The 12,858-nt window shown below is 41.5% G+C and overlaps 1 protein-coding gene across 1 annotated transcript in view; it reads right to left on the reverse strand.

The window, feature by feature from the left end:
• The window catches only part of CTNND2 (catenin delta 2), a 672,616-nt gene that overhangs the window by 276,022 nt on the left and 383,736 nt on the right, over positions 1 to 12,858 (reverse strand). Inside the window, exon 6 of the mRNA XM_014940766.1 lies at positions 8,194 to 8,366. Coding sequence (XP_014796252.1) covers positions 8,194 to 8,366 — 173 coding nt within the window. The remainder of the gene's footprint in view (positions 1 to 8,193; positions 8,367 to 12,858) is intronic.

Genomic DNA, 12,858 nt, shown 5'->3' on the forward strand with positions numbered 1-12,858 from the left:
CGCGGAGGTGGCGGCCCCGCTCCCCGGAGCGGGGGGACGTGGATCGTATCCCGAGTAAAAAAAAAAACCCCCCCCCCCCCCCCCCCCCCCCCCCCAAAACTTTTATTCTGCATACATTAGGAGAAAGCAGTTGAAGCCACGGAAAAGGGCTTTAATGGGGTAACTTTCCTCGCAGACAAACAATTCGGTGCCCGCAGAGGCTCCGCGCCGCGCTCACACCGCACCCGCCATCCGCCCCCGGCAGCGGAACGGCGGCGCCGGGCGCAGCCCCCTCCCGGAGGAGCGGCGGGGGAAAACCCCCCCCGCCCCGGCGGCCGGCCTCGGGGGCGGACAGCCGTCGCCTCTCGTTTATTCAGGCGGAGGAAAAGAAGAAGGAGGGGGCGGGAGGAGCTGCCGGGGCCGGGCCCGGGCCCTCCTCCCCCGGGCCGCATCCAGCGGGAGGGAGGGAGGGACGGACGGACAGACGGACGGACGGACAGACAGACAGACAGACGGACGGACGGATGGATGGATGGATGGAAGGAAGGATGGAGGGACCGCACCGCCGCAATCGGGGCCCGCCAGCCGCGAAGTTCCCCTTAAGCCCAGAAACTGGGGCCGGGGTGTGTGCTGAAGGAGGTGGGGAGCGAGCGAAAAGCCTGGGCAGATGCTGCCCTTGAGAAACTTCAGAGAGAGAAACTGCCTGAGCCGCCTCTGGAGCGGGAGAGGACGGAGCCTTCACGCACAGGCGGCTTCCCCTTTTTTATTGTCGGGGATCTTGGGCTCAAGAGATCATCTGTGAATCTGGCAACGTTACAATCCTCTAATAACTACACCCCCCGGTGAGCGAGAGCTCAGCGCTCTCTTGGAAGACGCACTCTTGTTTCAGATACTTTTTTTTCCCTGGTCATGCAGGGGATTTACTTGAAACCTCAGAAAATGCTCCAGATCCTGGGAGCTGACAGTTCTGATCAGTGCTTCACCCAAGCGCACACACCTCCTGGCTACTGATTTCCTTAGCCAGAAAAGCCTTTAAAATGTGAATAATGAATTTTGTGGCTCAATTCAAAGAGGTGTGGTGAATGCCGACAGCAGCATTTCACATTTAAATAGCAACTTTTTTTTTTGTTTTTACTAGCATCCTACAGGGAAAAAAACAAGTAAACAAAAGCACCACGTTCCTGGTATGAAACTTGATTTGTTTTCACTATGATACCCAATAAAGGATCTCGTCAGGAACTGAGGGCAAGATAAAACAACTAATCAGAACAAAGAATAAATGAGGTTCAAAATGCCAGAAACGTGTACTTCTTCCCATCTACACCCACTGGAATTTTTTCTGTCCTTTTAGTTTTTTAATTTTGAATCCCCACCCCTCATTTTAAATGCTTTGCATCTGGGGGAAGGATATGTATTTTTCCAGACATTTGGAGGAGCTGCTCCTGGTGCTTTACTCCCAGTCATTAATAGCATGGCAAATACCAGCGCTCGCAGCTTTCAGGCGTCTCAAGGGAGCACTGCTGGACCCAAACCTCATTGGCTTCAAGAGGTTTTGCACCCCAGAGAGCAATGCCCTCATAGATAAATGTAATGTAATCTAGTCCTTCCAGCTGTTCTGCATGGTGAGCCCCAAGTGGGCAAGGGGATCACAGATGTAAGTAGCCTGCTCGCTCTCAAGTTGGGCTGTTCTGATTGCAGGCACGAGTTACAAACACCTCAGCATCAAGTAGGAGCCTTGAAATTTTCATAAATGGCCAACAAGCTCAAGTTGCTCTTTTGAAAAACTCATAACAAAAACGAGCAAGGCAAACTCTGGGAACATCAACAAACTTTTAAAGCTGTTTTCATGCTGAGCTACTTACCATCTCTGCTTTAAACTGGAAAGAAGGGCTAATCTGCAATTGACTGTCCAATAATGTATTTGACAGGAGCACAGTTTTCATTTTCAGGGTTTAAGCTGTATGGTAACAACTTTCATAAAACAAAAACAGGCTGGCAAGATTTAAGACAACATGGACAGAGCAAGTTTTGCACATGATAAAAGGTCATTTGAATAAGTACATTATTAACTGAGATTTGTTAATAATTTTTACTTTCTGGACTGTTAAGTGGCATAATAATATATTTTGTAATATTCATCATTGCTCCAAAATGCAGTCTTCTGCAATGCTACCAGTGTCTTCTGCAACAGACTGCTAGCACACTAGTAACTTAGGCAGTTTGCCATTGATCATAAGGATTTTAGGCAAGCACTGTCAACATGTGTACAGCATTTCTTTTTCTAATCTACTTGTACATGGCTTGATATGTCAAGGATTTAGAGTAATTAATTTTGAGTAAACCAATATTATCCCATATTCCTAATAAATCTCTACAAAGCTCCAGGCGCTCTGCAAGTACTAATTCAAAAACCAAAAAAATCCCACGTCACAATTGTCTCTTACAGGGACGAAGGTGTAGTGGCGGGACACAAGAATTAAACGCTTAATTAAAACTGCAGTGTATAGTACTTCCTAAAAAGCTAAGCTTCTGTGAAGGAGAGAACTTTTGGATGAACAGATTGCAATGAAAACATTAGCATGCAGTATTTTCTAGGATGTGACTAATCTCAGACCTGTCTTAAATTTACTGTGAAGTTCTTACGTTTTTTCAAAGGGCCAAGTGTACAGTCACATTCTCCACTCGTGTTTTCAAGAGGCAAATACAGTTTAGTTTCTCCCTGTGTTTCTCCCTGTCTGTTGCTGAAGACAACCACACAGCCAGGTCATTGTTCATCCTGCAATGTGAGGTTATACTTCACATGGAAGAATGAAATACAATGGCACTTTCCCCTTAGTATTTTTCCATTTATCCATTATTGTTGTCAACCTAAGAGTGAAACTGTATTTAAACTAATAAATTGAGAGCAAATTTACTTCCCACTTGTTACATCTTCCTGCAACAATCTATTGCATAGACATGAACGAGAATCAAGAACTTTCACATCACAACCCTATAAATATCTGTTCTAAGACTCAGAGATTTAATTTTTCTGGTATCCCAAAGAAAAGGAGCCTGATTAGCTTATTTGGATTCAATGTATCGATTCTGCTATATTTTTTTTAATAGTAGAAATCTGTGAAAAAACATGAGAACCTTAATACACCTATGAAAATATTTTCTTTCACATTTAATCTTACTAGAAAGATCATTCTCTACTGATATGGACAAAATGAGATTTGCAGAGCTCTATACAGAAAATTACTGAGGGTGTCCAGTTAGGTTATAGTAGACTAGAGAAAAGTTTAACTCCTGTTTACCTGCCATGATTCATGCATTTAATGTACTAAATTTCAGGAAATCGGGTTGTTTTTTGGTGGGTTTTTTGTTGTTGGTTTGTTTTGTTGTTGTTGTTTTTTTTTCCACAACTCCAATTTAAAATTTAAATCAGAACTTTAACTGAAAAAGGTTAAATGAAGGACTGCCAGACAAAACTTCTGTTTTGTGAAGTGGAATTGAGAGGGGCAAATAACTGTGTATCTATTCTGCTGAAATTTTTTCATGGATAAGGATTTACAAAATCCTGAATGGCTAGACAGCTTAAGCAAAACTTTGGGGTCAGATGCTAATCACTGAAACATGGGCATGTTGATTCTTGAAGATTGTTCCCAGAGGAGAAAATGGCGTGTAAGACCAGCAAGACCTGAATAGCAAAAGAACCAGCAAAGAACAAGACGACCATTATGAATACGCTAGCAGGTGCAGCAGATCTATTGGGTACATCATCTAAAATCCCTTCAAAATATTTTCTTCTTAGGCGTGCCAAAACACAAACCCAAAACTTGGTAGGTTTTGTGCATCTATGCTTCATAATTCACAGGTGGTAAGGAACAGAACTTCTGTCAATGCAACTATGTGAGTCTTAGAAACAGAAGAACAGAAATGGCTCCATAGTCAGGAAAATGCTGGAAAATTTGAATCATGGTACCAGTTACCCTTAAGAAATGACAATTTGAGCTCAAAGTCCTGTATATCTGACAGATAATAGAAGAAATTGAAAAGGTATGTTACATTTGAGTAAGTCTGCATGCCTGTCTCAGGTCTGGATGAACTTGTATATCCAAGCATATTTAGTTTAGCATTAAATGCCAGCACCGAGTTTTCAGCTTGTTTTGGTCTCTGGAACTTTCAGGGATTGCTTGGCCCTTAAAATCTCAAACAAGGTTATATCTGAAGAATATGAACATTGTCATATACAGTACATTGTTGCCTATGAGAGGAGCCTTTCTCTCAGCTTAAAGAAGCTTCCATATGGCTTCGCTCGAGGTACTACCCTGCTCTGATCCAATACCTCCATCAACACTCTTCTACAAAGGGGAGAAGAGGGTATGGGAGATGCTTAACATTTCTTAGTCTTTGCCATGCAAACTTCAGTCCTTGGGCAGCACCCGTGGAAAAGTCTTTCTTCTGCAGGACTGTTTTGCTGTTATTTATAAGCTCCTGACATAGCTAGGGAGATGCTACCTATATTCAAAATGCACTTACATGATAACAGATGCCAGCCTCTACCTCTGGATCTGTCAAACATGGTCTTTTCCATCTGTTTCTCCTGATTTTATCACAAAAGTCATGGCCAGCACAAGGTCATTGTTATACTGTGTTTGTAAAATATACCCCAACACTATCAGGAAAACCTGTCAGCCTACCTGATCCTAATCTCAAAAGGTCATACATAGAGATGAAGGGAGGTAATACCATCATAGTCTTCTACATCCACACACAGAATTGTGTGAGATCCTTTGAGAATGTCCAGGGATGGTAAATCTCTGGTTTTAAAGCAGCAATGAAAGCTTCAATCATTACCTATGGTAGGATCAATATTGCAGGATCAGCGTTATGCCAATCAGTTCTTCACTACCATAAGCTACACTATTGGAGTGTCCTAATAAGAGTAATCTGTTTTGAGATTTATCTGCTTCCTTTAATGACAGAAAAATTCTCATTTTCATATTTGAAATCCAGGTTTAAACACATCATCATCTGCCACGTGCTGCCAGAGGCGAAGTCCTGATGTTAGATTTTGTCTGGGTAGATTATCAAGCAGCCTATCGCCTTGTGGCACAGATGACCGATGGAGGGAAGAGCTACGAGTGTAACTGAATCAGGCCGGTATGCAGGTTTTGCTTGATAACCAAACAGATCCTTGTACTTGTTAGCTAATATCCTAAATTGGGCTAGTGAGGTGTGGTGGTGTGATGAACAAGAAACTTATGACTTGTTTACAGGAAAGAGGATAGAAGTTAGAAAATTAACTGTTAAATATTATTTCAAAGCTTTGTTTTTTAATTACCTTTATTTCACATCTATTTTTTGTTTTTAAGGGTTTTCAAATTCTGTGCCAGTTTGTTCAGTCCAGAAGGCTCAGGAGCATAGGATAATACACAGTAGGGATTTACCTCTCTTTCTGCCTCAGCTTCTAAAAAGACCACAGCATCACCAGAAGCTGAAAAAGTCCTCATCCAGAAACATAAACTAGTTCAACTTCCTTTCCCCTCCCCTTGCAAATACATGGCAGAGCACGTGGAAAGCCACTATTTGTAGCACATGCTCTGCCTTATATTCCTACGGTACCTACAATGTAAGCTGACCATTCTGCAAGATGACAGTAAACCCAATCAATCAGTTGTTCACAAACTACATTGTTCAAATAGAGGGTTCACTTTTGAGCAACTCATCTGCAAAATCTGCTACTTTTTGTAGTAAGAACCACTACTGAATCTTCACAAATAAACTTGATCGATTAATACATGATATACCAGGATCTGGACACCACGGTTGATAAATTGTTTTCAGTGGGGAAACAGACTATTTCCCTGCCAGAGGAGCAGTTGTTGCTAAAAAATCCTATTCCATTAGCATTTACAAGATAAAAGTTTCATGTTCTAAAGTACTCAAAGCACTGGAAAAACTCTATGATCTATAATGAAGTTCTCCAAATTGACAAAAATGTTAGACTGCACTTTGCAGCACTATACAGGAAGTCCCAAGACTAATTAGTTTCTCTTTTTTACACAATTGCATTTTCAGAAATTGTTCTTGCTGTCACAGCTGGCCTTGGGACTATTTACATATTTTTTCCACTCATTTGGGCTATCATTCATGTTCAGAGATAGCTATATTCCTGGCACACAAATACCAAAGGAAATTATCACAATCTGAGCAGTTTTGACTCCTGAGGCTTATTTCAATTATAATAGGGATAGCAAAACAATTCCAAGGATTGACTTTTTTTCTCCTTAATTGTGGGATCAGCAATGGTCATATTCAGAACTTTTTAATTTTAACTTTTGACTCTTCCTCTTCCTGTTTACCTCTTTTAAAGCCTCCTATATATGCTTTTAATGGTATTAATTCATAGTTTATATGTCAGTTTAATATTTTCAAGACCTATTTTAATTGATCTGAAGTTGTGAAGCATCCTTTGCAGGATGATGGTGTGAAATTGTGTTCTGTGAGTTACTTTCCCACAGGAACACCTACCATAACATCCATCCATCTGGAGGAACCAGAAGAAAGAAAACCGATTTTCTGCCCTCTCATACCAAGGGAAAAGGAGGGGATAGGAAAGGTTGCCTTACTAACTTACTAGTTACCTTTCTGAAGGTAACCAGTTCTCTGTGAAATAGATGGCTCACAAGAGCTTTTCAGGTCCAAGCAACGTCTGTTCAGTGTAATTTTAATGAAAGAAATCTAGATCATTGATTTTTTCCTCTCTCCACAAATCCATCCTTTTCTGTGAATGAATGGATGACGAAATTTATATTAAGGATATCATTACTTCTAACTCTGAGACAATTGCACGCTTTCCCTTCCTGCCTTTTTAACCTGTTCCTTTTCCATCATCTTACTTTTTCTACCATTTCTTGAAGACTGCATCCCACCCTTTCAGTCTGTACCCCAGGGTACAATGCTTTTCACGCAGCACAGCTCCTGATGACATCTACCCAGGCTACAACTGGATATTATAGCCTCCTTTTGCCTTCTAGCTGGAGTCCTGCTCTCCGGCTGGCTCCAATCCCAAAGAACATCAGGGAGGTCCTCTTTGATAAACACAGAAAAACTCTGAGGCCTTACCACTATGCAGGCTCATTTTAGACCCCTCAAAGAAGGAAAAAAGTACCTATCCAATTTGAAATGAAATTCAACTGTGCTTTATTTCATTTTTCAGTCTTAGAGGATAGGGAGCTTTTCTGAGCAAATTGAGAGAATAGAATATTGTATGTCTCTTGGTATCCCACAAGCTGTGCAATGACTATATAATACTGGAAATCTCTTAGCAATTTAAGGCTTTGAAATTCAAATACTACTCACTTCTACAGAATCCTGAATTATAATGTGTCCCAGTGTCACACTGAGATGGTCTGCTTTGCTGGGGCGGTTAAGATCTAAACAGAGAAAATAACCTGAGCTGACCAACGAAACCCAGTCAGACTTTGTTTATGTACAGAAGCATGAACGCTTCTAGAAATTTTTGTCTAAACTGAAGCTTAACTTCCCAGTGAGAGGCTTTGATGTCATGGTGAAAAGCACAGAAGGTGAGAGGGTTACGTGTCAGAGCCAGGAAGGATCATTTAAACAGTAAGAGAGATTTATAAAGTCTTCATGAGTATCTGAAACAATCTTTCAAAATGTTTGAAACACACAGGTGGCTGGCTGAGAAGTTGCTTGTCTTGGGGGGAAAAAAAGGCAAAAAAGTTATTCTTACGCTTGAGATAACATCACAGCACCAGCCAACGGACGGTATCCCAACCAGGATTTGCATCTGGCGTCATCCTGGCTTTGTTTTTGTTTGCTGACACTGCTTTCAGTAATATCCTGATGGCAATGCAGGAAGGTCCTAGACCTTAGTTAGGGCTCCTAATGAGCACAGCCCCAGAAATTTTAAAACTTAAATGCCTAAACATGCTGGCACCAAAATATATACACAAGTGAGTAAGTAAAACTGGCAATGTAAATCTTCTTTTTAATCAGTATTATTTTATAACGATGCAAGTCAACCCACTTTAAATTTACGAACATTGAGGTGGCAACTCCACCCCGCTGGAGATGTGTTGAACACGACAGAAAGTAAAGGCAGACATTCACGTGCCGGTGGGCACCAAACAGCTCTCTTTCCTGGGAGCCACCTTGCACGATTTTTGGATGTGAGAGACCCGGGCTGCTTAGGACACGTACCTGGCTGTAGCTCTGGATGGCACCTCTGGCCTGACCGCTGCGGGCCGGGAGCTGGGCGGCCCCTGTTTCGCCCAGGGCGAGGGTCTGGTTACTGTGGTAGCTGGCCGAGTACTGGAAGGAGCCTTCAGGTTTGGAATTGAGCTGGAGCGTGCTCTGGGAGAGGAGGCTGGGCCCTGCGGGGACAGGATTTGGGAGCAGTGAGAAAGCTGCAGGGAAAGAGCACACCTGTGTCATCTGTCGAGTGAGCCTCGAAATTAACAGTTTGGCTTTTCAGTAATAACAATCACATACATTAAGTCATTTCTTTACCACTCAGTTATCATTATTATCATTGTGTTCAAGCTACAGACCACATTGCTTTCTTTGCAAAAAACGTACGGTTTTGACCGGTGGAGAAATTCTAAGCCTTAACAAACCCAACCATACTATTTGATAAAGAAGTCTTGGTTTTCAGCTCAGAATAGTTAATGAGTTTTCTTTTTTTCTAAGGATAAGCCTTGTTTATTTCACTTAATTATATCCACTCGTTCTGCATGGGAAATGCTAACACTTGTCCGTCCCTGGCCCCCAGCACATTAGATCTATTGATTACTGCCACTCTGTTGTGTACACGTGGTGATGTAATACTTTGGTGCCTGTAGGGATGGATGGCAGCCTTTAAAATATTAATAGCTCTTCTCATCGTGTAGGACTCACCCTGATGCCAGTGAATCTTTGATGACTGTTTTGTCAGCCTATCTTATCTTCCCCATCACAGCACTGCGCGGCAGGAGAGCCAAGTGCAGGCAGCGAGCTTAAATTGGGGCTGCCAGACTGAAGGGCATGTTGGGAGTGGGAACAGTGACACTTTCCACAGTTATTTAGTCATTTTGCAAAACTAACACATGTTCTAATATTCATTTGGTTCAAGTACAAGTGATTTAGGTTATCACATACACATAGCAAATTCCCCATTTTTTGCCCCAAGAGCATGTAGCAGACAGAGAAAGGCTCTTCCTACACTGCACTGTCGCATGATTTAGACATGACCTCCCACAACCACTTCTGCTGGTGAACTCATTCTGTCTCCATACACGTAGAGCTACATTAAAGATTACCCACCTAATCCTCCCCTATGCCTTCACCGATTCTAGTATCTCTTAATTTTCAATAAACTAGATTACTCCTCCATGGTGTCCAGGCCCAGCAAGTGAAATACAACAGGAGAGAAAAAAAGAAAGTTACTCCTAGGCCATTGCATGAGTTGCAAAGAAGTCTACCTTCTACCCAACAGCCATCATCTATAGCATTCAGCAGCTCCACGGGGACAACAGGTTCATCTTCTGGTTAGCACTAACAAACTCACGAGGGCACAGAAGGCGACGCAAACCTTAAGGGATGTGAAATGATTACGTTGACTTTGCTCCTACAGAACATGTAAAATGTTCAGTTTTAAAACGACTCACAATGGCAAAATGCCAACAAATTTCAGAAATAACTCCCAGTGCATTCCTGAAACAAAGGCCAAATTTTATGTCCTTCAAGTCTTTGCTACGAGGATGTACAGCTGCTCCAAAAGGATTTCTACTTAGAAAACATGTAAACAATCACACCCCCAAATTAACAAATTTCCCCTAGCCTGTTTGTCAGAAATGGCAGAACCCTTATGACTGACATTTTCCCAAAACCAACCCAAACTGCTCATATTATAAACAAATTGTAGTAGGCTATGTAAAGTGGAAGTGTACATCTAAAGTGTAGACTGGGACCATGACACTGTTTTACATATCAACCCAATTTATACTGCAAAGTCAATTCCACTCATCAGAATATTCCAAATCCAGGACACATTTGGAAAGTAAGTTCTGGTACTTTTACTTTCCTTAAAAGTACGAAAGGAGGCAGAGTTCCATGTATGCTCTGAGTTTATTAAAAATGTATCACTTGCGAAGGAGAGCTGAAAGTAATCCTGCATGAGTGCTTATAAACCCAACATTTTGTAGCTTTCCATTCTCTGACTCTGCAAATCGGGTTTACTAAGCATTTTCCATTTACCTGGTTTTGTTTCAAATCTGTTCTTTAATGAAAGAAATATTTTCACAGTTTGTTTTGTTTTTTTTTTTTTTTAAAGGAGCATAAAGAAAATACAGGCTTAGTTTTAAAATATATCTGTAGACTTTATTTTAATCTTTTGGATTTTGAATTTTCAATAAGAATTTCCCCGTGATCCACCGAGGGATGTGATTAAGTTCAGAAAATTCACAAAAGCGTAACTTTCCCAGGAAGGGCAAAAGTTGCAGCAATTTTTGTGCATGAAAGTGTTTGTACTCATTCTGAAAGTAATTATGCTGTGACATTTCGAAAGCTTAAATAATGATTAAACTATCACATGCTATGAACTCAATATGTTTAAATTTTCATTGCATCTGGCTTTCAAGTGCTCCTTTCATATTACCATGGCTCACTAGGGGATTTACATAGCCAGCTAGAATCACACACATGGGTTCCCTCCACCATTTCGCCTAAACACTTCCGTGCACTTTAAGAAACTTATCCAAACTGTAGATAAAAATTGTTAGTAAAAAGTTTGGAGCACATGGTTTTACATTCACTAACTACACTATGGCAGTTTTTATTTTGTACCTTAACAAGCAGTAATGAACAATTAAAACATACATACATTTCAATAAAGTAATTACAAATTCGTTTGAGAGAGACAGCCAGATAGATATTTAAATTTAAAATAAGCCCACATTTCTCAAGCAAACATAGAATAGTTGTGGCTGCTCACCTGTAAATAACTAAGTCTAAACCAACCGCACAAACTACAAGATACATTTGAGATCAATCAGTGCGATCTTGAAAAAAACACAAGTTCCATTTTCAAGGTTTAGGGACTACAAGCTGTCCCGTCTTGTCTGACAGGGAGAAGATGGATTGCTTTTCTCATTAACATTCTTGAGATTTCAATCTGAAGGCAAAACCAAACCTTCTGAAGAGCCCACAGCTCACCCAGGAGAAAAGAAAGTGGTTTGTTTGTGTACTTTTATACACTGATGGCTCTTGACAACATACTGGTTCTTCCTGGCAAAAATTTAAATTCTGTTATGTTGGTATAAGAAAGTGTTCATGCAACTATTTTTCATTTGTTTTCAGAGGAATTAAGGCAGCTGGAAATTCTCTATTTTCAGTTAGGAACTAGAAATCACTAGTTAACTACCGGAACAATTCAGTCTTATTTGTTCCCTTAATGCCACATAATTAACTACGAATCTTCAATTTAAAATAAACTTGAAAACAAACACTTCCAGCTTCATAAGGTTTAGTTTAGCAGATACCAAGGATTTGTAGTATGGCTTTAAAAATTCGTACTACATTTTGTTTCTATTTGGGGGTGTGGGGAAGTTAAAACTACCTGGTTTCCCCTATGTTTTTTAACCACCACATTAAAAAAAAAATATCTATTTGCCTTGTGAAAGAATAGTAGTGTTGGATTATTCATCGTGGATAGTAACAAATTTTCACTGATTCAGTTAGTGCCACTTTCCTCCTGTATCATCAACACTAAAATAGTAGAGATATAAGGTCTAATTCAGGAAATTAAGTCAGAGCCACCCTACTCCAAGAGACGAACCCACTGGGACTAACTTCAGAAGATGGAGCCGGGTATAGTAATTAACTCTTTCATATGTCTCCGGTTTGGCAGACACGTACTGTAGACAATACCTTCCTCTTCCTCTTAACCTTGAGCAGAGCAGTGTGCAAGGCTCTCCATCTTCCTCACCTTGGCTGCTGAAACCTGGCTCAGTAAGATCTCAAAGGAGAGGGAGAGGGTCTGCATCCTCCTTGGGACACAGGCAAAGTACACTTATGGTGGGGAAAACTGCTGGAGCACAGAGAAGACCAGGCAAGAAGAGAACAGAAGCAGATGAAGGACATGCCTGCATCAGGGAGCCAGCCACAGCTCAGAGGTGATGGAGAGCAGAGGACTTTCCTAGGAATCAGAGAAGGGAAACATGAGTTTCCTTTGCAGTCTGGAGACCCAGGTTCCATCAGGCATAGCAGAGTTAAAGGAACGGAGTCACCCATTCAGAAGGTGAAAGGAGGGGACAGGCTTCCTGTGAAGCCCTTCTAATTAGTTATATTACCCCCCGCTTCTTACTGGAAGTTCTGTTATAGGTTATTATTTTTATCTTTCAAAACCCTAATAAGGTTAGGAGATTTGGAGCACCTGAGAGTACCTGGGATGCTTACTTCAAGCAAAACAGGGAAGAGGAGCAGATACACTGCAGGACTTGGCCCTCCCCTGGGCCTCCCATCACTAAAGAGATGGCCCTCCCATCACTAAAGAGAGCAGCACCGAAGCCCACACTTGCTTCCTTCCTGCCATATTATTGTATTCAACAAAATAAGCACAGCCTGGAGTTACACTGAACAGGCTGATTCATGGCATTGAGTACGTTGCATATGGCCATGAATGTAAACTGGTGAGTTATAGACTCCATCACGAGCCCTGGTAGAAGAAGATCTTCCACAGCATCTTCTTGCTTCCTTCTGACAAGGGGGATGTCAGGGAGCTGGTGGGAGCATGAGGCAAAGGTTGCTGACTGAGCCCCACCACGTGTAGCTGGGGCTATTCCTGCACCCCTCACCTCTGAGGGAGAAGGTATTGCACTTGCAGTATTT

This window comes from Calidris pugnax, unplaced genomic scaffold (genome assembly GCF_001431845.1).
Source record: "Calidris pugnax isolate Ruff unplaced genomic scaffold, ASM143184v1 scaffold8, whole genome shotgun sequence".
Classification (NCBI taxonomy): Eukaryota; Metazoa; Chordata; class Aves; order Charadriiformes; family Scolopacidae; genus Calidris; species Calidris pugnax.